The sequence below is a fragment of the Nerophis ophidion genome, linkage group LG25 (assembly GCF_033978795.1).
Source record: "Nerophis ophidion isolate RoL-2023_Sa linkage group LG25, RoL_Noph_v1.0, whole genome shotgun sequence".
Lineage (NCBI taxonomy): Eukaryota > Metazoa > Chordata > Actinopteri > Syngnathiformes > Syngnathidae > Nerophis > Nerophis ophidion.
In genome coordinates, this window is record NC_084635.1 from 23,620,359 (window position 1) to 23,647,619 (window position 27,261).

Below are 27,261 nucleotides of genomic sequence, written 5' to 3' on the forward strand. Positions count from 1 at the left end.
CCACCGACTATTTCTCTGCATCCTGGGGTAGTTTTACTCGTTATTAATGAAACACCAGGGCGGATGTTGGTTAAGGTATGTCTGGGTAGTAGTTTTCAGCAAAAAAATTGGTGCTTTTTTTTTTATTTCAGCCTGCTAAATTCTGACCACCTAAAAACAGACAATTAAATCTGGAAAGAAAGTATAGGACATGTTTTAATGCATTGTAGGAAATATAATAGAGTCAAGGAAATACTGGAAAATAAGTTAGCTAAAGAGAAGGTTAGGTTAGTAGTGGAAGATGTTTACCTTATCGTTATTGCTAAGTTGTCTATGTCATTGGTTCTCAAATGGGGGTACGCGTACCCCTGGGGGTACTTGAAGGTATGCCAAGGGGTACTTGAGATTTTTTTAAAATATTCTACAAAATAGCAACAATTTGAAAATCCTTTATAAATATATTCATTGAATAATACTTCAACAAAATAAGAATGTAAGTTCATAAACTGTGAAAAAAAAAAATGCAACATTGCAATATTCAGTGTTGACAGCTAGATTTTTTGTGGACATGTTCAATAAATATTGATGTTAAATATTTCTTGTTTTGTGACAAAATGTTTAGAATGAAGTTCATGAATCCAGATGGATCTCTATTACAATCCCCAAAGAGGGCACTTTAAGTTGATGATTACTTCTATGTGGAGAAATCTTTATTTATAATTGAATCACTTGTTTATTTTTCAACAAGTTTTTAGTTATTTTTATGACTTTTTTTCCAAACAGTTCAAGAAAGACCACTACAAATGAGCAATATTTTGCACTCTTATCCAATTTAATAAATCAGAAACTGATGACATAGTGCTGTATTTTACTTCTTTATCTCTTTTTTTCAACCAAAAATGCTTTGCTCTGATTAAGGGGTACTTGAATTTAAAAAATGATCCCAGGAGGTACATCACTGAAAAAAGGTTGAGAACCACTGGTCTATTTCATGTCTTGGTGATCGTGTTTTGTTTAGTTGTGTTATTTTACTTCAAGACTCCATTAGTTCCTGTTTTTCACTCCATTGTTTTGTTTCCATGCCAACCCATTAGTTGTCCCCAAGTCACGCACCTGTTTTCACTAATCATATAACTATTATTTAAACCAGTGGTGTCAAACATACGGCCCGTGGGCCGGATCAGGCCCGCCAACAGGTTTTATCCGGCCCGCCTGATGAATTTGCCAAGTATTAAAGTGAGTTGCATTTTTTTTTTTTTAATGAAAGAAACTGTTGTTCTGAATGTGTCCACTGGATGTCACAATAGCAATTCTGTTAGGACCAGCAAGAGGTTTGTGTCTTCCGCTTCAACCACATCGTTATTTGGCACGCTTACTCCCCAAATATGTCTTTGTGTGGGTTTTAAGAATAGACGGTAGTATCTTGTGTACTCGGATACTCAACTTTTACCTTGAAAATAATTTTTTGTCCTGAAAATCAACTTTTACCATTGCAAGATGCCTCGTTGTCGTCCTTTTTCCATAATAATAACATTAATAATAACAACAGATAGATAAAACTAATTTCCATACACCCAAAACGCTTCGGAATATCAGAGCCATTAGAGGCGGCACATGGACCAAACCGGTGAAATAAGGTGTTCTACCAACGGGTTCTAGGAATACTGCCACGACAGGGTCCAACTAAGGTATGAAAATATAGTGAGAAAACTTAACCCTTTTGAATAGTGTTACCTCCGATTCTCATGGTTTGTTAAGTTAACTGGATTGATACGTGGACATGACAAAGGAGGTGTTTGATACCTCGAAGAGTTTACATGTTGTGTTTTTTGTTCATTCCCAGAAAGACTTAAAGTTTAATCCTGGCTTTGTAGATAAACTGAGACCACGTCTAAACTCATTGTGTTTTTGAAACTGCAGCAATTTCCTCAGAATTTTCAACAAACTTAAAGTGTTTTTTTCCAGAGGATTATTTGTGATTTGTACGTTTTAACAATGTGTTTGTTCTATTTTTGGCCAAAGTAAAACAAAAAAAACAACCTGGAGTTGTCTTTATTTTGAAGTTATCATGCCATGATTTTACCATTCCGGCCCACTTCGGAATGGATTTTCCTCCATGCGGCCCCTGAGCTAAAATGAGTTTGACACCCCTGATTCAAACCGAAAGTTGCCAGGAAGTCAGCCTGGCGACTTTCTGTCATAAAGTGCGTGTATTCAGAGTGATGTAACAGCCAATCAGCAGTGCGTATTCAGAGCTCATGTTGTCAATGCTTCAGCGTCGAGCAGATATGTGTTTAGCAGCGGACATCGTACTCTCCCCAAATTATAAAAAAACCCTCTCATAACTACTGCTAGCATCACATCACTATGAGCCCATTGACCTTCTAGAAACTTAAACTGCAGCTCAGCTCGCTCGCAGTTCTGGCTTGAGGTGAAGGCTGATTAGCTTTTAGCATAACGTTAGTTCATTTTACTGTGTGTGTGTGTGTGTGTGTGTTGGGGGCAGCAAAGCCCTGTCTGTCTGTTATGTCACATGAACTAACATAAAGTCCATAGATTTCAGGGATGAATAGTCTCTCATATTGCTATCGTACTATTTTTTCAGCTATAGTTATATTAATCATTAGTAATGTAGCAGCCTAGTTTTGAATCGCAGGGTCCCTGCTATCACATGTTGACAAAAATATAACATTTACATAGAAAAAGTCAACTACAGGCTTCCCAAATGCTGTGATAAATTAACCATGATGAGTTGACTTGAAACTGTTTAATGTTGCACTTTTTATATGTAGAAGAAAAGTTTTGTCATTTTATTTGATCTGAGCAACAACTTGAGGGAGTTTAATGTTGATTAACGTGGGCAGAATTATTATAGTGTTCCCAATGTTAAAAGGATAAAGCCATTGTTTACAAATTTGGTAAATAGATAACCAAAAAATTTATATTTTGTTGTTTTCTTACTGTACCGAAAATGAAGCGAACCGTGACCTCCAAACCGAGGTACGTACCGAACCGAAATTTTTCTGTACCGTTACTGTCAGGTTTTCCCCTGACAGTTTGTCTATGTTTTAGTTTTTTCCTCTGCATTTGTCTCTTTCCTCGGTGTTTAGTATTTCCTGTCCTTAGTTCCTGTCTAGTGCTCTTATTTTGTCAGCTTCCTGTCTTGTTCCCTGAGTGCTATGTTCCTCCTCAGCTGCGGCTGATTGGCACTTGGCCACACCTGTTACCAATCAGCCCGCTCCTATTTCTACCTGCTTTGTGTTGTGTCAGTTGCTGGATCATTGTATTGTCATTTTAATTGTCGTTGCCACATGTCGCTCTTGTCGTGTCGTTTTGTTACAGCTACTACCTGTCAAGCTACATTTTGTCCTGGTTGTTGTAGCTGTAAGCTGTTTCTGTTAGCATTAGCCACTTCCAGTTTTTCCTGTTTGTTACCCGCTAGCTTCCACGCTAGGTCATTTTTTGTTGCTTGCTAGCTTCTATGCTAAAGACCCTCAGTTTGTTATTCCGCCCATGTGCGCGCTTTTTGTTTGTACCCTTTGTTTGTTCTAGTTCTAGTATTATAAATTAAAACCATGTTTTCCCATTCAATGCCTGCCTCCTCTGCATCCTGGGGTTCGACATCAAATAACTGTGACAGTTACACCCCCTAGTTGTCAACTTTGTACTTTTTTTATTATTATTATTGTTTATGTCATTGCCTGAAATAAATAAATACATGAAAATGAAATGAAGATATTTCAGAGTTGCAGTCAGAACACCTATAATACAAAACAATACATACATTTTTTTTTTAAACTGGGTTAAATAAAATAATATAGAGTGGGGTTACACTCCATATCAAAAGGTGGCGGTAATGCACACCAGAAGGTTGCTTGCCAACTGCCATTAAACCACATAAGAAGAAGAGGAGCTGGTGAGACAGGCGGAAGTAGGAGCACTTCTCATTTCAGCGAGCGGATGATCAGTTAGTATTAATCATTTAAATAAACAATCACATTCATCAATCGTATAGAAAAAAACTTGACAAAGCGCTCCGTGTTGCGCGGCTTCCTGCACGTTGAGCAAGATTTTGCCAAAATGACGGCGCCGGTGTTTTTTGGCTGTACTTTCATTGCCTTCGGCCCTGCGATTGCTCTGTTCCTGTTTACCATCGCCCGGGAACCTCTGCGGGTCATCTTCCTCATAGCTGGGTGAGTTGTCACCTCTTATTTGCTGTTTTCTACTTCAACTCTCTCCTCGTCAGCCTAAACTTGAATATAACTGTGTTGTCATCGCCAAACTCCCGTCACTAGCATGCTAATAATAACAGGGCCCTACGTATTCACTCGATGTTGGAGAAACAAAGCCTGGGTTGTTGTTTTTTTTTGTTGTTTTTTTACACTGCAGCTATTCTCTACACTTGGACAAACACGTCAGATATTTTGATTTAATATTATCCCACTCGTCCTGGGTTCAAATCCAGGCTCGGTATCTTTCTGTGTGGAGTTTGCATGTTCTCTCCGTGAATGCGTGGGTTCCCTCCGGGTACTCCGGCTTCCTCCCACTTCCAAAATCATGCACCTGGGGATAGGTTGATTGGCAACACTAAATTGGCCCTAGTGTGTGAATGTTAGTGTGAATGTTGTCTGTCCATCTGTGTTGGCCCTGCGATGAGGTGGCGACTTGTCCAGGGTGTACCCCGCCTTCCGCCCTATTGTAGCTGAGATAGGCGCCAGCGCCCCCCGCGACCCCAAAAGGGAATAAGCGGTTGAAAATGGATGGATGGATTATCCCACTCATATTTACAGAATATGACTTAAATACGGTGGCAGAGGCGTTAGTGCATGTGACTCACAATACGAAGGTCCTGACTCTGAGTCGTCCTGGGTTCAATCCCGGGCTCGGGATCTTTCTGTGTGGAGCAGGGGTCGGGAACCTTTTTGGCTGAGAGAGCCATACAAGCCAAATATTTTTAAAATAATTTCCGCGAGAGCCATACATATTTATTTTTTTAACACTGAATACAACTATATGCGTGCATTTTTCAGAAAGACCAACATTTTTTGAGTATAATAAGTCTCTTATTCTTTTTAATAACATTGTTATTCTGAGGCTAACCAAAAATAAATAAAATACTTCTTACCATAAATGCGACTTCTTGAATAGGTGCGGTAGAAACCGGATGGATGGATGAAAATGCATGAGAATGTTTTATATTTTGAACATTATTTTTGACACTGTGATTACCAGCGGAATTATTCATTACTTATCGTGTTTAGCTAAGATTTATCTGAGAGCCAGGTGCAGTCATCAAGAGAGCCACATCTGGCTCAAGAGCCATAGGTTCCCTACCCCTGGTGTGGAGTTTGCATGTTCTTCCCGTGACTGCGTGGGTTCCCTCCAGGTACTCCGGCTTCCTCCCACTTCCAAAGACATGCACCCGAGGATAGGTTGATTGGCAACACTAAATTGGCCCTAGTGTGTGAATGTTGTCTGTCCATCTGTGTTGGCCCTGTGATGAGATGGCGACTTGTCCAGGGAGTACGCTGCCTTCCGCCCATTTGTAGCTGAGATAGGCACGAGCGCCCCCCGCAACTCCAAAGGGAATAAGCGGTAGGAAATGGATGGATGGATGGACTTAAAGGCCTGCTGAAATTAGATTTTCTTATTTAAACGGGGATAGCAGGTCCATTCTGTGTCATACTTGATCATTTCGCGATATTGCCATATTTTTGCTGAAAAGATTTAGTAGAGAACATCGACGATAAAGTTCACAATTTTTGGTCGCTAATAGAAATGCCCTGCCTTTACTGGAAGTATGTGCGCGTGACCTCACAAGTTGCAGGGCTCCACACATATTCACATTGTTTTTAATGGGAGCCACCAGCAGTAAGAGCAATTCGGACCGAGAAAGCTACAGTTTCCCCATTAATTTGACTGAGGATGAAAGATTCGTGAATTAGGATATTGATATTGCCGCGGCAGTGTGAGCGTTTCAGATGTAATTTGACGCATTTACTAGGATAATTTTGGAAGATCCCTTATCTGCTTATTGTTTTAATAGTGTTTTAGTGAGATTTTAAAGATTGTAAAGACATACGTCAAGGTCAGATGGCTGCGGTGAACACAAAGTGTCTCAGAGAGAAGCCGAGGAGCCAAGCTCACAGCTGCCTTTTAAACAGCTGCTGCAGGACGATGAATAATCCAATGATTTCTCCGGTAATATATATATCACAATTTCCCCATCCAAAAACATGCTGGTTGACGTAGAGAAAACATGTTCGCTTGACTTCTCTGTGTTAAAGCTTCACAACAAACAAAGAAACACCGGCTGTGTCTCGGTGCTAAAGACAGCTGCAATCCACCTACAGTCTTTCTGAATGAAATAGTCTGACATTCTCCATCAATTTTAATTCTATTAACTTTTTATGAACTCTACTATAAATTCCTCACAGGGCTGTTTTCAACTAGAATATAAATATCAAATCTATGAACTTGAATATAAATATTACAAATTATGAATACATTTTCACAGGGGTACACTTTCCTCAAGAGAGCTTTATTTTTGAAAACCTCATGAAAACACATTTACACATAAGTGTATGATGCTGCAGGAAACCTCTTGAAAACACATTTACACACACAAGTGTATGATGGTGCAGGTACTTAAACATGTTACAATATAAAATCAGAGACGGTTCTTGTTTAGGAAAATGACCATATCCGCCTTCTCAGGCAGGATGCGTGAGCGTTCTGGACAGATAGTGTCTCCTGCTGTGGAAAATACACGTTCGCTGGGTGTGGAAGACGCTTGTACGCATAAATAGGAGAAAGCGAGATCTGACAGCTAAGGATAAGTCTTTTGTTGGTTCCACCACCATGCAGCAGGGTCGTCAGACATAGGTATCGGTGGAACTTCCTGGTACATCTGCAGCTTTCTCTCCACTCGTTTCTTGATGGACATGGAGCTCTGCTGTGACACTATGCTCTGTGCCTCTTCCTCAGCAAACAGCTTCTCCAAGGGAGTTTGCAGGGAGGCTGTTGCTATAAAACAAAAGGTTCATCAGTATTATCACTAAAAAAGGGAAAACCTCTATTAAAGGCATGATCATTATTTGGATTTAAAACCTATATAATATCAGCTATTAAACTTACACTCTCCTGCTCATCCTTGTTCTCCTCATTTGCCTCATTCTCAGACTGCATGATGTCCCCATCAGCTCCACAGACACCCTCTGTTGACTACAAAGAACATAATTAGCATTTAGATCTTAGATTTTAATAGCTGAAAAGAACAGTTGTGCATGAATGAAATTTTTTACCTGTTCAATCAGCTTTCTCTGGATCTGGTCCCGGATGGTGTCATCATCCAATTTATGTTTAAAGCATGGATCCAACGCACTGACTAGCTGAAGAAAGGCCCTGATCTCATCTTTCTGTAAAACACATGTTCTTTAAATATTTTAACAAGCCACAGGAGATTTCTATTTTTCAACAGTTTCTTTCCAGGTGCCCTGCCTCAGTCACTTACCTGGTAGCGCTTGGATAGGTTTGCCCAAACCTGTTTTTTTAAGGTTTTACACGAAGACTGTGTCTCCAGCTTTTACAGCCAGGTGTGCCTCAAGCTTTTTGAGGATAGGCAGAATCTGTCCGCATGTGGGACTCTTTTCAGAAGACACGCAGAGTGTTGACGTGTAGAGCACCTTCATTAGGCTGATGAAGTCCTCAGCTTTCCTAAAGTCCTCCTCAGTTAGCCGAGCAAGTCTGTATGAAAAAGAATTAAGAACACATAGATTCAAGTTAGAAATATTCTCTTTTTTTCTTAACAAAACACCTAACATATGCACTCCCTACATTAGCACATTCACATTCGATGTAATACTGTTCTTTGAATTTGTGTTTTGTGTGTACTGGTATTTTTTGTCTAAGCTTGTCTTATCTAAATCTACCTGTCCCTGTCCATGTTTTTTGTCAAGGTGGCTGATTGAATTGCAGGGTACTGCCTTGTGAATCTCTCCAGCATTAGGTACAGAGAGTTCCACCGTGTTCTCACATCAAGTATTAGTGAGTGTCGGGGCAGCTCTGATAAAAACAAGAACATCAATTTTAAGTCATTTAGCAGATGCTTTTCATCCCGGGACACAAACAATACTTTTGTAAAATTGGACTCATACTAAAGTATGACTCTGCAGAGCTCATAAATATAATAAGAGATCAGACATGTAAAGTCATGCGTCAGTGCACAACAGTTAAATAAAGTGAACTTTGTGTGTCTTACGTAGAAGTTCTTGCTTCTCTTTGAGGACTACCTTGGCCATCAAGCACCTCTTCATCCACACAACAATGTTCCGGACCCTGGCCACTAGAGATGCGCGGTTTGCGGACCAATCCGTGGAGTCTGCGGATGAACCGCGGGTCTGGCGGGTGACATGACGAAAAAATAGATTTTAATTCGATTCGGGCGGGTGGCGGTTGAACCATCCTGAAATATTTGATATACATGGTTCTGGGATCGGTATGCTTTGCCATTCAAAGAGCCATTTGGACCTGTGTCACAAAGCGATGAAGACAATAGGAGACGCTAATATTCTCTAGGATGACTGCTGGCAGTCACCTAGATATTAAGTATTAGTGCGTGCTATAAAGTCATTGACTTTGTCGTCCTCTACAGCATGTACGATGTGATATAAACAATTTTAACACTCTTAGTAATATGCGCCATGCTGTGTAGCCACACCAAACAAGATTGACAAACACATTTCGGGAGAACATCCTCCCAGTAACACAACATAAACGCAACACAACAAATACCCAGAATCCTTTGTATCCATGACAATACCTGGCTATTTTATACACCCCGCTAGCAGCAAACCCCAAAACCCTCCCCACCCCACCACGTGCGTCGGTAAGGTGGGCGGGGTTGGGGGCGCGGGGGTGTAAAATATATTCAGGAACTTTCATGGATACAAAGAATTCTGGGTATTTGTTTTGTTGCGTTTATGTTGTGTTACTGTGAGGATGTTCTCCCGAAATGTGTTTGTCAATCTTGTTTGGTGTGGCTTCACAGCGTGGCGCATATTAGTAAGTGTTAAAGTTGTTTATATCACAACCATCAGTGTACTCTGTTTCACACAGTATGCCTTTCAATCTTGTACGTGTGATTGTGGAAGCTGCACACAACATGTTGCCAGACTAAAAATCGGTGTGTACATGTTGTTGAAGGTGTCAAAGGCAATGGCTTCACAGCACGCCCATATCCTTGTCATCAGGATGAACGCCAATTGGTTAATCACGAGAACGTTAGCGGCTCCAATTGTCTTCATTACTCTGTGAAATGGGTTTAGACAGCTCTGTGAGTGGTAAAGGTGGCCAACCTCTGATGTATTTCAGCGGGCGGGTGGCGAGTGGTTGCGTTTCTGATAAAATGTTGGTTCGGGTGTACGGCGGGTGGATGACGACTTTGGTGATGTGGTTGCGGATGATGTAATTGCCTATCCGCGCATCTCTGCTGGCCACCCACTGACTCACTGAATTTAGGGAGTATAGGCTCTGTGCTGCTAGATTAAGTGTGTGAGCAAAACAGCAGAGTTTCACAGACTGCAGGCGCTTTGTGGCCACATTCATGTTTGTAGCGTTATCTACCTTGACTGTTATGATTTTCTCAAATATAGCAAACTCTGATAGGATATCACTTATTTCTTCTGCAACAATATAGCCCGTCTGTGCTTTGTACACAGCCTTTGTTTTTAGCACTTTTTGCTGCATTTTCCCCTCAATTATGTAGTGTGCTGTGATAGTGAGATAGTGGTCCTGTGTGATGCTACTCCAGCCATCACATGTCAGTGCTACAGAGCTGATTTCACTGAGCTCTGTAATGATGTTACACTTCTCCACCTTGTACCATGCCGGGATCAATGTGTTTGACAGGTAGTCCCTGGAAGGTGGTACGTATTTTGGGTTGAGAGTTTTCACCGTATCCCTGCAAACATAAACAAACATGTAATGTTGCTGTGACTGTTTAGCCCAGTATCAATTAGCTTAGCTCTAACGTTATTGCTTATCTAACCTAAATGTTGGAGATTCCACCTCTGAAAAACGATGCAGTCTTTTGATTATGTGTGCAGTGACCTTTCTGTGGCACTCTTCCGTCTGTGGTACCGACATATTACCCATTGCCGCTGTGGTGAACGGAGTACGCTGAACACATGGCGGAGCCTGGCTAGCAGGTTGTAAATTGTCTATGAAAAAAAACGCGGGATAATTTGTTAGCTGCCTCAACGTTGGCGCAAAACACATTATTTATTACATATATATTTTACTTACCGGATTCGGACTGCAGTGCAGTCACCGAGGTGCCAGGCTGGGCGTCAGAGCCGGAGCAAGAGGAAGAGTCAGAGGTCGGTCGGCGCAGCGCGTCGAAGACGGAACACGCATTTATTTGTACTCCATGAACTCGGAGGTGCTTCATCATGTTCGACGTGCACCCTCCTAAGCACGAAACAGTCCTGTCGCGCGTGTTGTATTTCGGCAATATTTGTTGGTTTTTTTTGTAAAATAAAGCCACACTTTCGACCGCCGACGCCTGCTATCCATGCTTGACTGACTCGCTCGGCTATGCTAACACTTCCGGCGGTGGGCGCTTCTTCGTTGGTGGTCAGCGGCTTCTTCTTCCGGTCGGCGGACTGAGTATCGAAACTAGGAATCGAAATTTAAACTTTTGAACGATTCCGGGAGAATCGGAAAGTTAGTCCCGGTTCCAATCGATACTCGATACCCAACCCTAATGGTCATGAGCTTTGGGTCATGACCGAAAGGATAAACTCACGGGTACAAGCGGCCGAAATTAGTCTCCTCCGCCGTGTGGTGGGGCTCTCCCTTAGAGATAGGGTGAGAAGCTCTGTCATCCGGGAGGAACTCAAAGTAAAGCCGCTGCTCCTTCACATCGAGAGGAGCCAGATGAGGTGGTTCAGGCATCTAGTCAGGATGTCACCCGAAGGCTTCCCTAGGGAGGTGTTTAGGGCACGTCCAACCGGTAGGAGGCCACGGGGAAGACCCAGGACACATTGGGAAGACTATGTCTCCCGGCTGGGGAGAAGGAAGTCTGGGCTTCCCTGCTTAGGCTGCTGCCCCCGCGACCCGACCTCGGATAAGCGGAAGAAGATGGATGGATAAAAAACTAGAAGCAACATGCGAAGCGAGGTGAATACCTGTCGATGCCTCTAAAATAACGTGTAGAGTACCACAAGGATCAATACTGGGACCAAAATTGTTTAATCTATATAAAAACGAAATGTGTAAAGTTACAAAGAACCTAACATTTTTATTATTTGCAGATGACACAACAGCCTTTTGTTCAGGAGAGAACACACACAAGTTAATATAAATAATAACAAGAAATTAAAAGATGGTTTGTCAAAAACAGACTATCCTTGAATCTCAGTAAAACTATGATAATGTGGGGCCAGATTTGTAATGATCTTCTAAAATAATAAGGGACAGTGTCTCCAGAAGGAGTAGCTGTTGTTGACGAAATACTGTACGTTTCCTTCCTGTGCCAAATAACGTCAACTACTGAACCACAATATCAACGTTGTTGTCTACGCTGGAACTAATTATTCACAATCATCATTATACTTTTAATCAACGTTTTACTTCTAAACCAAAGAAAAATACTTCTGTGAAGATAGTTTGTGCGACTTCTAAACGACTCGCGGCAGAGGACGCTATTAGTATCTGCTACGCTGTTCGCTCATTCGGGACCTGGGACAAGGGAGAGCTAACATGTAATTGGGCCGAGGGTCAAGAAAGAGTAAAGATGTTAATCTCTTGTTAAAAAAATTATCACTGTTAAAAGAAGCTATTGTTAACACATTATCCCGTTAACTATGGCAGCCCTAATAAAAATACATAATATTTGATTTATAAGGGGACAAAACAATTGGAAAAAAATATATTTTTAGTGTCTACCCACCTTTTCACCATACTTGGGGCCTCATCTCATTTTCTTGTTGTGCTTAAAAGAAAGACCATTCTGCCGTTCTTCAAGGGAGGTACCAGAAACACAGATGATGTGGACTTTTGTTTATAGATAAGCATAGAAAGACTATAAAATAATCAATCAGGTCAAAAACATACACTCACTTACTGAACAGTACATTTGTGCTTTGTTTATAAAGACAAGTGAAAAGAAAAGGAAAGTCAATTAAATAATGCAATCACTTCTCTTGCGAGCTGGTGAGTAAAAGACTTGTGAGTCCTGGCAGTAGAACCAGGGCAGCAGAACCAACTCACTGCAGCCGTGGAGGCTCGCTGGACAACAGGGATTCTATTACATGTCAGTGTGATCTGAAATCATGTTTTTTCCACAATTCTTTTGTGCTGACTTACAAAAGATTGACCACTCTCAAAGAAAATTCAAGTTACTTTCTTTCATATAACTTTTGCGTATGTTTTTTTGTCTTTCAGAGCATTTTTCTGGCTAGTTTCTCTCCTGCTGTCTTCTCTGGTTTGGTTCATCTCCTTTCAGATCAGTAATAAGGACAGTGAAGCACAGCAGAAAGGTCTTCTCATCTTTGGTGTGGTGCTGTCTGTCTTACTGCAGGAGACCTTCCGTTTTGGTTACTATAAACTGCTGAAGTAAGTGATGAAGTTGTTTGGATAATTTTAGACACAGCTGTTAAATTCAGTGCAACCAATAATAAGCCCTAAAATGCCAGTGTGTGTGTGTGTGTGTATATATATATATATATATATATATATATATATATATACATACATATATATTTGCATTTACAGTATTTTTCTTGTGATAAGTCGCTCTGGAGTATACGTCGCACCGGCCGAAAATACATAATAAAGAAGGAAAAAATATGTACCGTATTTTTCGGACTATAAGTTGCGTTTTTTTTTTGTAGTTTGGCCTGGGGTGAGTTTTGGCCAAACTATAAAAAAATAAAATAAAATAAAAATACATTTTTTCTTTTTTTTTCTTTTTTGGTTTGGCCGGGTCTCACCCCCCGCTGGACTGTGGAGAAGACTGCGACTTGTAATCTGAAAAATACGGTATATGTCGCACTAGAGTTGCATTTTTTGGGGGAAATTTATTTGATAAAATCCAACACCAAGAATAGACATTTGAAAGGCAATTTAAAATAAATAAAGAACAGTGAACAACAGGCTGAATAAGTGTATGTTATATGACTCATAAATAACCAACTGAGAAGGTGCCTGGTATGTTAACGTAACATATTATGGTAAGTCATTCAAATAACTATAACATATAGAACATGCTATACGTTTACCAAACAATCTGTCACTCCTCATCGCTAAATCCGATGAAATCTTTTTTCTTGATGTCGCTTCTAAACAACTCTGCCAACTCCAAAGGTATGCGCCGCTTCCTCTTGTCGTTTTCTGCTGCATATTTCACTACGTCCAGTTTGTAATCTGCAATACATGATTTCCTTTTCGGTGCCATTTTTGTTAAGCCCTTCTCAGTTTTTATAAGTTACCGCCAACGATGAAATGATCCATTTTAATAGCTATGGCAGTAGCATATAGCAGTTAGCATACCATGACCCACAATGCACTTCTGCCATGACCCTCCCCCGCCGAATTTATTATTGGTCGACGTGAGTGTGACAATTGCTGACGTGTGTGACGATTGCTGACATTTTCTTCATCTCTTCTGGGAATGATATATATAAAATTTAATATTTTACAGCAATGTGTTAATAATTTCACACATAAGTCGCTCCGGAGTATATGTCGCACCCCTGGCCAAACTGTGAAAAAAACTGCGACTTATAGTCCGAAAAATGCGGTTTGCTTTCGCAGTTATTAAACACATTTTCAATTAATTTTCACACATTAGGAAACATAGGAATGTTCCGTTCAGGGTTTCATGCTGCCAATTCCGATCTTCCACAAGTGAAATCGGCCGATACAATACCGATCAGATGTATTAGCTGTATTTTTTTTATTTATTAATGGTGAATGCTATTAACAGTGTAACAATATCTAAACAATATTTTAAACAAGTTTATTGTTTTTAATTACATAATGATGTAACGATAAGAACATTTTATATCACAGTAATTGTGATCAAAATTATTACGGAATTTTTTAATGTTCTTAAAAAGTACTGATAGATGCACATATATCTTTTTAACCAAGTTTTATTTTAACAAAGGACACAAAATATTCTTTCTTTGGCGGAAGAAACATGAAATATTTTTCTGGCTTCCTAAAAGCCATATTATTGTTATTTGAGTGTTTAAATTTGTTTTATCTTCTTCTTTTTTTCCCCTAAAGGTTTTAGATTGTGTGTAATGATAAAGGTAAAGGTTTTGCTGCTTCACTTTTGATGTGGGTTTACTTTTTGTTTACTTCTTGATCTACATATACAGCCTTTTATAGATCTTCATATTTACTATTCTGTCATAACAGGGCTCAGTTTGTAGATTCAATGTGCACAATTGATTAGCTTAGTTGCTCAGACAGCAATGTGTTTATACAATTTAGATTGGCATTTGTATTGGGAAACATGTCCTGTATTCATGATAGCACTTAAGATAGACAGGGATTAGTGCACTAGCTTCCAGCTAGCGATTACCATGCTAGCTACCAGATAACCATCAGCATTCTAGCTGATAGTTAGTGCTTATTATGTTGGCTGCTTTTCCAGAAAATCACCTTATCATAAGTTTATTGAAGTGCAATAATCATTCATGGTCTTACGGTAATTAAAAATATAAATGGACCCCAAATGGAATAAGCAATAGAAAATGGATGGATGGATATGCAGCTATTGTTTGATTATTTTTTGCTGCTATTAACATTTGTATTTTAACGACTTCAAAGACTATTTTTTTGTCAAGCAAGATATTATACACCCTCTGCTAGAATGTATTTTACACAGCAGTACATTGTGGAACCCCGCAGCTGCTATCTTGGATCACACAAGCACCCTCGTGATGCCTTCAAACAACACTATGGTATCCAAAAAGGCACATTCTTTAAGTCCTTATGCAAGTCACAGAAGACAAAGATTTAAATGTGGGACACACGGCCAAAGACATTGGTAAAAAAACTGAAAAAACTCTTTAGATGATAAGAAGCTGCTGTGTGTTCCAACAACTACGACCAACTCCGCTTACTGCAGCAGAAAAGGACTCTGTGATTGAGGATATGCTCTAAAATAGCGAAGGCATTAAACGAATGGAACGAAAGTAAATCACATTAAATATTCAGTATTTTGTGACTAAATTTAGTCTGATGTTGCTAAACCTGCAACTCAAGTCACAACAACATACATATTTGAAGATTTACTTTGTAAAAAAAAAACTAAACAAAATGCACATATATACAATCAGCAAGTGGCTGAGGAACATTGAAACATGTACATTTATAAAAATATACTTCTAAGTAAGATTTTAAAAATAAATACAAGTAGACAGGAGCTTAGAAGGTGACTGCAATTTTAATTGTCTATTATTCACAATCCTTATCTGAGACCAACACACATGTTTTTCTTTTCTTTTTTGGAATGCATTCTAACTCAAAAAAAGGCTAGCTCGAGTCAGCTAACAATAAAGGCAATGGGATTCGCTCTATTCCGCCTATTGCTTGTATTCCGTCACGTGACTTCTCCCCGTAGGTGAAAAACTGTGGTGGTCAGCCAAGCCAAAATGGCTGTTGTGCAGGAAGCAGCACGCACCGTCTCTTAGTACGCAAGGAGCCTATATCTTCCTGCAGAAAGCAGTTACAAGCAAAAAAATATAACCAAGCAACAGAATAGATCTCTATACTTTATCAAAAAAAGACGGAAAGAATAAAGCTTGGTTGGTTGCATGAACAAAGGCACTCGGGGCCTGGTAAGATAGCCAAACAGGAAGTGGTTGTGAAAGGGAAGGGGACACATTAATCAGCGGGACACACTTATCAGCCAATCGCGTAACAGTATCAACCATCACTTTTGGTTGCACCATCTTGCTGTCGGAAAACTCATCTCTTCATATCAACACACGTCCGTTCTCTTTTCATATGTACGGAAAAAGAAAGGAACTAACGTGAAGAACTGCATAACCAAAATATATAACAAAAAATAACAAATGTGCTATTTTTAAAATAATACTTTGGTCCAATAATACCTGAATAATATTTACTATTTAAATAAGTACTATATAACATTACTTGGCACTAAGTAATGTTAAATATCAATTACCAAGTAAGTAATTGATGATCAATTGAACTGGAAATCTCATGTAAAAAATATACAACATACAGTAGCAAGAAACGCCTCAATAATTAATAAAACAAAATATGTTGTAGACCAAAAATCACTCCATATTCTCCACTACTCGCTAGTGTTACCATATTTTGCAGAAATATGGGGAAATAACTACAAAACTACACTTCATTTATTAACGGTGTTACAAAAAGATCAATTAGAATATTTAATGTTGGATATAGAGAACATTTAAACCCTTTATTCATTGAATCAAAAATACTGAAAGTCTATGACATAGTAAATTTGCAAACAGCTAAAATTATGTACAAAGAAAACTATAAGCAGCTACCCAAGAATATACAACATGTTTTCTCCATAAAAGAGGAGAAATATAATCTTAGAGAAAAATATCATTTAATACATTTGTACGCACTTACAACACTTAAGACCTTCAGTATATCTGTTTGTGGATTTAAATTATGGAATGGATTAAGCAAAGAAATCAAACAATGTACTAATGTGATCCACTTCAAGAAACTCTTCAAACTTAAAATTTTTACAAAGTACAAAGAAGAAGAACTTTCTTCCTTCTTTTTCCAGATAATCTTATTTAGCTCACAATATGAAATATTACTTACTTCACTCATTATTATTTATTTATTTTTACTGTTATTACCTATGAAGTATACTGTGAATAAATTGAGAACAGGAAGTGAACAACTTTTAGCAACTACTATGTAAAGGAAAAGGGGTGAGATTAAAAAAAGCTCTGCTTTTTCCTACTCCTTTTCGAACATGTTGAATCGAGAAACTGGAAATTTTGATGTATCATGTTGTATGCATGCACGTTCGAAATAAACTCAACCCAATTAAACCTGCAACTACTTGTTCTTCTCAGGTTTCTCTAAGTTTACATTTTCATACTTTGCACTATTTTGTTAAATTTTATTAGGCTTTTCTTACATTTTTTTTATATTTTTTACCTTATTGAAGTTCTTGTCAAGTGTTTATTGTAATTTCAGAATTGTGTTTACACTTACTGATTGTTTGCCATGCTTGTATTTATATCTGATGTACAAACCCTGTTTCCATATGAGTTGGGAAATTGTGTTGGATGTAAATATAAACAGAATACAATGATTTGCAAATCATTTTCAACCCATATTCAGTTGAATATGCTACAAAGACAACATATTTGATGTTCGAACTGATAAACATTTATTTTTGTGCAAATAATCATTAACTTTAGAATTTGATGTCATCAAACACTTATATGGAACATCCCACAGGTGTGCAGGCTAATTGGGAACAGTTGGGTGCCATGATTGGGTATAAAAGCAGTTTACATGAAATGCTGAGTAATTCACAATCAAGGATGGGGCGAGGGTCACCACTTTGTAAGCAAATTGTCGAACAGTTTTAGAACAACATTTCTCAACCAGCCATTTCAAGGAATTTAAGGATTTTACCATCTACGGTCCGTAAAATCATCAAAAGGTTCAGAGAATCTGGAGAAATCACTGCACGTAAGCGATGATATTACGGACCTTTGATCCCTCAGGCGATACTGCAACAAAAACCGACATCAGTGTGTAAAGGATATCACCACATGGACTCAGGAACACTTCATAAAACCACTGTCAGTAACTACAGTTGGTTGCTACATCATTAATTGCAAGTTAAAACTCTGCTATGCAAAGCCAAACACATTTATCAACAACACCAAGGAACACTGCTGGCTTCGCTGGGCCCGAGCTCATCTAAGATCGACTGATGCAAAGTGGAAAAGTGTTCTGTGGTCAAACGAGTCCACATTTCAAATTATATTTGGAAACAGGACATGGTGTCCTCCAGAATAAAGAGGAAAGTAACCATTCGGATTGTTATAAGCGCAAAGTTCAAAAGCCAGCATCTGTGATGGTATGGAGGTGTATTAGTGCCCGAGGCATGGGTAACTTAAACATCTGTGAAGGCACCATTAATGCTGAAAGGTCCGTACAGGTTTTGGAGCAACATATGTTGTCATCCAAGCAACGTTATCATGGACCCTCCTGCTTATTTCAGCAAGACAATGCCAAGCCACGTGTTACAACAGCGTGGCTTTGTAGTAAAAGAGTGCGGGTACTTTCCTGGCCCACCTGCAGTCCAGACCTGTCTCCCATTGAAAATGTGTGGCGCATTATGAAGCGTAAAATACGACAGCAGAGACCCCGGACAGTTGAACGACTGAAGCTCTACATAAAACAAGAATGGGAAATAATTCCACTTCCAAAGCTTTAACATTTAGTTTCCTCAGTTCCCAAACGTTTATTTAGTGGTGTTAAAAGAAAAGGTGATGTAACACAGTGGTGAACACGCCCTCTCCCAACTATTTTGGCACGTGTTGCAGCCATGAAATTCTAAGTTATTATTTGCAAAAAAAAACAAAGTTAATAAGTTTGAACATCAAAAATCTTGTCTTTGTAGTGCATTCAATTGAATGTGGGGTGAAAAGTATTTGCAAATCATTGTATTCCGTTTATATTTACATCCAACACAATTTCCCAACTCCTATGGAAACGGGGTTTGTATTATCTTCCTTAATAGCTGAAGGGATTATTGTCAGAGGAAGGTTATACTGACATATATATTCTGATGTTTGGATCATTATATATGTTTTTTCTTTGTTTTTTTTTTGCAGGAAAGCAAATGAAGGGCTTCTCACCCTCAGTCAGGAGGAGACCATGCCCATCTCCATAAGACAACTGGCCTATGGTACATCCATCCATACTTTTAAAAACAAACTAACATTGTAAATCCAAATATTACTGTTCCATAAATACTGAAATTACTTTTGACTTGAGTTCCTCTGAGCCCAATCCTGACTTTTTCATTAAAGACGCGCTTATAATGATCTAGCTATTCATTCAATAGTGTTTTTGGCAGATACAAACATATCACCTTGTACTAAAATGTTTGTGGTAAGTTCCTGTCTTACAGATGTCCACTTGCTTATATTATGTCTTAGTGTCCGGCCTTGGCTTTGGATTTATGAGTGGAGCATTTTCTGTGGTGAACATTCTGGCTGACTCTGTTGGCCCCGGCACTGTTGGGATTCATGGAGATTCACAACACTACTTCTTGTCTTCAGGTACTTCTCTACTCTCACACTTCAGGATTTCACAAACACAAAAACTACACACCCTTGTAAAACGTCATGTTGCCAATTTAAAGTTAAAAAATAGATTGTACATTAAAAAAAATACAGTATGTTTGGCTAATGTGAGTACACCCTTAACATATATTTAGTTTTTACTGTACAATTTAATTTTTAACAAACATCTCTTTGTTTGGCACAATTGGAAGAGGCGGTCTCGGGCTATAGCCTCGGATGTAGCAATATAAACATTTCATATTACCCCTGGTTATCATTATTATCATGGTGTTTAATGTGCTAAAAGAGTACTCCTACAGACTTTAAAGTCTTAACTCATGTTTTATTTTCGAAAATAAATAAGTAGACACGTTTTTCTGAATCATGTCTGCACGTGGCGTGAAGATAGATAGATAGATAGTACTTTATTGATTCCTTCAGGAGAGTTCCTTGAGGAAAATTAAAAGAGGGAGCGGTAGCTGTCTAAACGACCATGATTAATTAAACATTTTAATGTAGTTCAACTGCACGAGTTAAGACAAAAAATTTTTTAAGAAAATGTAAATATAAAACAACTTTCAACGTTTTTTATCCGATGTGGGGTGATGTGTTGCCCTCTATTTATGTTAGCAGTAGGGCTAGCTAGCGCTAGCTTGCTTCTCTCTGGAGTAAGTAATGTTACTTGTCCGTTTCTTTATCGTCGTGCAGTTACCAATCACAGTTTTACGATCATTTCAATTTGAGACGTAAATCAGAATTTCTTTTTTTTTGACAAGTACATTTATGAAGAAATAGAGCCAAATTATAAACAACTTAAGTACAAATAAAATATAAAAGGCAATCAACAATATATGAAGTAAAATGTAAAAAATATCAAATACTAAAGCATAATTGCAAAAAACAAAAACTAAAAAATGTGCATAAGGTTCAATGGTGTTCAAGTATGAAAATAGCAGAGTCCAGTGAACGCAACCGGTAATTGTTACAATGTTACTGTGTCATACAAGAACTACAAACCCCGTTTCCATATGAGTTGGGAAATTGTGTTAAATGGTAGCATATGTTGTTTCAAAACCTGTATGTACCTTTCAGCATTAATGGTTCCTTCACTGATGTGTAAGTTACCCATGCCTTGGGCACTAATGCACCCACATACCATCACAGATGCTGGCTTTTCAACTTTGCGTCAATAACCGTCTGGATTGTTCGCTTCCCCTTTGGTCCGGATGACACGATGTCGAATATTTCGAAAACATTTTTGAAATGTGGACTCGTTAGACCGCAGGACACTTTTCCACTTTGCATCAGTCCATCTTAGATGATCTCGGGCCCAGAGAAGCCGGCGGTGTTTCTGGATGTTGTTGATAAATGGCTTTCGCTTTGCATAGAAGAGCTTTAACTTGCATTTACAGATGTAGCGACCAACTGTATTTAGTAACAGTGGTTTTCTATAGTGTTCCTGAGCCCATGTGGTGATATCCTTTAGAGATTGATGTCGGTTTTTGATACAGTGTCGTCTCAGGGATCGAAGGTCACGGTCATTCATTGTTGGTTTCCGGCCATGCCGCTTACATGGAGTGATTTTTCCAGATTCTCTGAACCTATTGAATATATTATGGACCGTAGATGTTGAAATCCCTAAATATCATGCATTTGCACTTTGAGAAATGTTGTGTTGGCCCTAGTGTGTGAATGTGAGTGTGAATGTTGTCTGTCTATCTGTGTTGGCCCTGCGATGAGGTGGCGACTTGTCCAGGGTGTACTCCGCCTTCCGCCCGATTGTAGCTTAGATAGGCGCCAGCGCCCCCCGCGACCCCAAAGGGGAATAAGCGGTAGAAAATGGATGGATGGATGGAAATGTGGTTCTTAAACTGTTTGACTATTTGCTCACGCAGTTGTGGACAAAGATGTGTACATTGCCCCATCCTTTCTTGTGAAAGACTGAGCATTTTTGGGGAAGCTGTTTTTATACCCAATCATGGCACCTACCTGTTCCCAATTAGCCTGCACACCTGTGGGATGTTCCAAATAAGTGTTTGATGAGCATTCCTAAACTTTATCAGTATTTATTGCCACCTTTCCCAACTTCTTTGTCAAGTGTTGCTGGCATCAAATTCTAAAGTTAATGATTATTTGCAAAAAAATAAATGTTTATCAGTTTGAACATCAAATATGTTGTCTTTGTAGCATATTAAACTGAATATTGGTTGAAAAGGATTTGCAAATCATTGTACTCAGTTTATATTTACATCTAACACAATTTCCCAACTCATATGGAAATGGGGTTTGTACAAAGCGACTACTTTATGCATAATATTTATAATAAACAATGCAATTCATAATACAAATGAAAAGATCTAAAAGTAAAACCCACAGCACACTCCTTTTCACTTCTGTGTGCATACTAAAGATGTGTCACTTATTTAATGCGATTGGCAGCGGCAACCCATCACAAAATAAATGATCAGAACAACTCCAAAATAGACAGAGTATTCCACTAAGTCAAATAAATTGCAATAGTTGCAGCAGAATAGAATGTGTAATTGAATTAATGTGACAAATTTATGGAAAATCAATAATGACAATGACTCAAAATAAGACTGGTAATAGATCATTAGTCAAATACATGCAGTATTGCGGGCACGATACAATTGGCCTGTAAAATTCTCTTGGCTGGAAAATATTTATTTCTATATTGTGCACAACATTAACAAAAAACATGCATGCCAAACCCTCATATCCAAGTGTGGATCCTTCACAAACCAGTTACATTCAAACTTATGTTATCAGTAATCAGTATGATAAGCATACACCTGCCAGATAAAGCAACTGAAATACAGGATTTTCCTTTGAACCCTACATCTCTCTTCTTTTCCCCAGCATTTATGACGATGGCCATCATCCTCCTGCACATGTTCTGGGGGGTCATTTTCTTTGACGCCTGCGAAAAGAAGCGCTGGTGGGCAGTGGCTGCTGTTGTCATCAGCCATTTGCTTGTTTCCTGTCTGGTGAGTCAAATACTTAAAAGCTTGGCTGCGCTGTCGACTCTGGTTGTCACTAAATGGTTCGGGCGATACTATTCCTTTATTTTCTCCTCCAATGTGACCTATTTTTTGACAGTTTCTAGAGATCAGAAAGACATAAACTAAATTTGCTCAGTTATGAACATGGATATGAAAATGAATGGATCCGAATACGATATGAATTAGATATCTGCCATAGTCACCGCAGTTGGACTTCAAGCCATATGACATTTTCAATGACCTGTGCAACATTTATATTCAAACAACACACAAGGTAAATAAATACTACAGCAAAAGCATTAAACCATGAATATGCTCTAAATACGTGATGTTAAAGGCCTACTGAAATAAGATTTTCTTATTCAAACGGGGATAGCAGGTCCATTCTATGTGTCATACTTGATCATTTCGCGATATTGCCATATTTTTGCTGAAAGGATTTAGTAGAGAACATCCATGATAAAGTTTGCAACTTTTGGTCGCTAATAAAAAAGCTTTGCCTGTACCGGAAGTAGCAGACAATGTGCGCGTGACGTCAGGGGTTGTCTGGCTTCTCACATCCTCACATTGTTTATAATCATAGCCACCAGCAGCAAGAGCGATTCGGACCGAGAAAGCGACAATTCCCCCATTAATTTGAGCGAGGATGAAAGATTCGTGGATGAGGAAAGTTAGAGTGAAGCACTAGAAAAAAAAAAGGCGAGGGCAGTAAGAGCGATTCAAATGTTATTAGACTCATTTACTAGGATAATTCTGGAAAATCCCTTATATGATTATTGTTACTAGTGTTTTAGTGAGATTACAAAGTCATACCTGAAAGTCGGAGGGGTTTGGTGACCGCCAGTGTCTCTGATGGAAGCCATGGAGGAGCCAAGAAAGTCGCAGCTGCCATTTTGACAGCTGCTGCAGGAGGACGCAAGCTCCGCTCATGTCTCCGGTAAGAGCCGACTTATTACCAACATTTTCTCACCGAAACCTGCCGGTAGACGTGGTCGGGAAACATGTTCGCTTGACCGCTCTGTTCCATATTAAAGCTTCACAACAAACAAAGAAACACCGGCTGTGTTTTGGTTGCTAAAAGCAGCTGCAATCCACCGCTTTCCACCAACAGCATTCTTCTTTATAGTCTCCATTATTAATTGAACACATTGCAAAAGATTCAGCAACACAGATGTCCAAAATACTGTGTAATTATGCGATTAAATCGGACGACTTTTAGCTGTGAGCGGTGCTGGGATAAAATTTCCGCTCCAACCAATAACGTCACAAGCACGCGTCAACATAAGCGTCATCATTCCGCAACGTTTTCAACAGGAAACTCCGCGGGAAATTTAAAATTGCAATTTAGAAAACTAAACCGGCAGTATTGGCATGTGTTGCAATGTTAATATTTCATCATTGATACATAAAGTATCAGACTGCGTGGTTGGTAGTAGTGGGTTTCAGTAGGCCTTTAATTTGCCTGTGTAATTTACTGTGTGCGTGTGTTTTCAGGAAACAGAAGTGCCATCAAACATTAAAACAGTAATATTGTTAGAGGATAATCATATACAGTATTAAATGTACATTAGATATTCGACGGATGGCCAAATTATACATCCATACAGTTTCGGTCAGAAGATGACATAAACTTATGATGGGCATCAATGTCTTAATCATTCTAGGCCCCAACTCATTTATTTGACTGCTTTTCTTCCCTGGATGGACTGATAATGCAATATAGATCCTCAATTTTAAAAACATGACATGCGTGTATTATTTTTAAATTTTTTATTTATTGAGAGAATTTCCTTAACTTATACATATGCGCACAAATTTTTATATACAGTCACCTTAATCTTATAACAAGTGGCGCTGAAGGTTCCAGAATATATTTTAAAGGGGAACATTATCACCAGACCTATGTAAGCGTCAATATATACCTTGATGTTGCAGAAAAAAGACCATATGTTTTTTTAACCGATTTCCAAACTCTAAAAGGGTGAATTTGGCGATTTAAACGCCTTTTTATTGTTCGCTGTCGGAGCAATGACCTTTCACCCGTGACTTCACAACAGGAAGCAATCCCCCATTTTCTCCAACACATTACACACACCAAGTCAAACAAGCTCTGTTATTTTCAGTTTTTTCGACTGTTTTCCGTATTTTGAAGACATCATGTCTCGTCGGTGTGTTTTCGGAGGGTTTAACAACACAAACAGAGACGGGTTCAAGTTGACTTACGTGGAGTGTGCTAATCAGACATATCAATGGTCACGGCATGCTAATCGATGCTAACATGCGATTTAGGCTAGCTGTATGTACATATTGCATCATTATGCCTCATTTGTAGCTATATTTGCATCCAGCCTTTCCCTCCACCCACATTTAATGCCAAACAAACACATACCAATTGACAGATTCAAGTTGCACCAGTGGTCAAAAGATGCAACCGTTGGTTAGAAGGCGTTCGCCGAATTTGTCCTCGTTACCGCTGTCTGTCGTGATATGGCGCAATAGCTTCAGTTTCTTCTTCAATTTCGTTTTCGCTATCTGCCTCCACACTCCAACCATCCGTTTCATTACATGCGTAATCTGTTGAATCGCTTAAGCCGCTGAAATCCGAGTCTGAATCCGAGCTAATGTCACTAAATCTTTCTGTTCTATCCGCCATGTTTGTTTGTATTGGCGTCACACAGTGATGTCACAGGAAAATGGACGGCTGGATATAGCGATGGTGAAAATCAGGCACTTTGAAGCCGTTTTTAGGGATATTGCGTGATGCGTAAAATTTTGAAAAAAACTTTGAAAAATAAAATAAGCCACTGGGAACTGATTTTTATTGGTTTTAACCATTCTGAAAATGTGATAATGTTCCCCTTTAACTTGCCTTATTAACCTATCTTTCATGATTATGATTGACTTGCTGGTTGCTTTGGCAGCACAACATGACCGCCGGTATAAAATGAACATGATGGAAAAGCTTCACCTCTTGTCTCATCTCACAGACTTTACAGAATCCACAGTACGTGGGCAGCCTGGTTCCCACCTACATCATCTTGTTCCTAATGGGCATGTGGGCCTTTTACGCTGCTGGTGGGTCGCTCAGGAACCTCAAACTTTGCCTCACCTGCAAGGACAAAGACTTCCTGCTCGCCAACCACCGGCCCAGATAACGCAACACACACTCCAGAGAGCATGCAGGACTCTACATACAAAGATAACTAACAGATCCACACACACACAAACACACACAACCCCACAAGAGAGTAGAATTTTGACAGCTGAGGGTATTTTATTGTTTTAAAAAAGGTATGGTAAAAGCAGTGAATGAGGTTTGTGGAACAAATTTAACATTTTGATGTAGTTTCACATCCAACTGTAGATGAAGTTTGATTTGTGTTTTTTCATTTATACGACAACATTTGCCACCGTGGATAAATATAAAATAACCTTGATGCATGCTGCTCCTTGCTTGTTTTTTTTTGCCATCTTAGAGGAAAGTCACACTCCACCCTTATGTGGGTTTATTGTCTGATGTTTTTATCACTTTATCCTGTCAATGTTTTTACATGGAGTAAATTCCCATCAATTAATACAAAAAAATTTCATTTATGCATTTATATTTCCAATCTTTTGACTGCAAATAAGTGGCGTATTTTGAACAAGTTAACCCCTCCACAAAAAACTCTAACTTGGCAAGTCACTTCAAAGACCAATATAATCGTCACAATTATTGTCTGCGGCGGTCATCAAGAAAAACTTAATGTGAAATTGCAGTCTCCGAATGTGTCATTTCTAATGTAATTGTAGTTGTATTTTAGGAATTTAAAAGGGAACTTGGATTATTTTAATCTACATTCAATACACTTTTCTGTGGTCTGGATAATATGTGTTGGATGTGCTTTGGTGTAAATTTTGCGTAAGTTTTATAACTTGATTTTTGAGTATCTGCAAAATTGTGCGCTTATATTCAATCAATCAATCAATCAATGTTTATTTATATAGCCCTAAATCACAAATGTCTCAAAGGACTGTACAAACCAGTACGACTACGACATCCTCGGAAGAACCCACATAAGGGCAAGGAGAACTCACACGCCAGTGACAATGATGACTATGAGAAACCTTGGAGAGGACCTCAAATGTGGGCAACCCCCCCCCCCCCCCCCCTCCAGGGGACCGAAAGAAATGGATGTCGAGCGGGTCTAACAAGATACTGTGAAAGTTCAATCCATAGTGGCTCCAACACAGCCGCGAGAGTTCAGTTCAAAGCGGATCCAAGACAGCAGCGAGAGTCCCGTCCACAGGAAACCATCCCAAGCGGAGTCGGATCAGCATCGTAGAGATGTCCCCAACCGATACACAGGCGAGCGGTCCATCCTGGGTCCGGACGAGCGGTCCATCCTGGGTCCCGACTCTGGACAGCCAGTACTTCATCCATGGTCATCGGACCGGACCCCCTCCACAAGGGAGGGGGGGACAGAGGAGAAAAAGAAAAGAAGCGGCAGATCAACTGGTCTAAAAAGGAGGTCTACTTAAAGGCTAGAGTATACAAATTAGTTTTAAGGTGAGACTTAAATGCTTCTACTGAGGAAGCATCTCGAACTGTTACCGGGAGGGCATTCCAGAGTACTGGAGCCCGAACGGAAAACGCTCTTTTTTGGGCTTTAGAAATCACTAATAATTTTGAACGCAGATTTCTTGCCGGGACATATGGTACAATACAATCGGCAAGATAGGATGGAGCTAGACCGTGTAGTATTTTATCTGTAAAACCTATTGATTAGATAAATACTTGATTTTACATTTTCTTGTTTCCTCAAACCAAGTTGAAATGTTGCAATATTTTCTTATAGTCAGAGAAGATAGCATCACGTATTTGAACGTTATTAATATCAAGATTATGTGCCATTGCAAGATCCAGCGTGTGG

At 39.2% G+C, this 27,261-nt stretch overlaps 2 protein-coding genes across 6 annotated transcripts; one reads left to right on the forward strand and one right to left on the reverse strand.

Annotated features, from left to right (window-relative positions):
- The first annotated feature begins 3,870 nt into the window (after positions 1–3,870).
- On the forward strand, positions 3,871–25,794 carry aph1b (APH1B gamma secretase subunit). Its single transcript, XM_061887044.1, has 6 exons — positions 3,871–4,172; positions 12,427–12,597; positions 18,873–18,946; positions 19,200–19,322; positions 22,206–22,333; positions 25,336–25,794. Exons 1-6 carry the CDS (start codon positions 4,060–4,062, stop codon positions 25,501–25,503), a joined length of 777 nt encoding a protein of 258 aa, XP_061743028.1. The 5' UTR covers positions 3,871–4,059; the 3' UTR covers positions 25,504–25,794.
- On the reverse strand, positions 6,508–11,231 carry LOC133542839 (E3 SUMO-protein ligase ZBED1-like). 5 transcript variants are annotated; one of them, XR_009804225.1, is made up of 8 exons: positions 10,285–11,231; positions 10,028–10,199; positions 9,856–9,940; positions 8,240–8,378; positions 7,493–7,725; positions 7,284–7,397; positions 7,117–7,203; positions 6,508–7,005 (listed from the first exon to the last, which is right to left on the reverse strand). XR_009804225.1 is itself a non-coding variant. In XM_061887042.1 (7 exons), exons 1-5 carry the CDS (start codon positions 10,430–10,432, stop codon positions 7,712–7,714), a joined length of 558 nt encoding a protein of 185 aa, XP_061743026.1. In that variant the 5' UTR covers positions 10,433–11,231; the 3' UTR covers positions 6,508–7,005; positions 7,117–7,397; positions 7,493–7,711. The 5 variants fall into 5 exon arrangements, 3 of the variants coding, with proteins under 3 accessions (XP_061743026.1, XP_061743027.1, XP_061743025.1); XM_061887042.1 differs by having other exon boundaries at positions 7,117–7,397; XR_009804224.1 differs by lacking the exon at positions 8,240–8,378 and having other exon boundaries at positions 7,117–7,397.
- Positions 25,795–27,261: the final 1,467 nt, after the last annotated feature.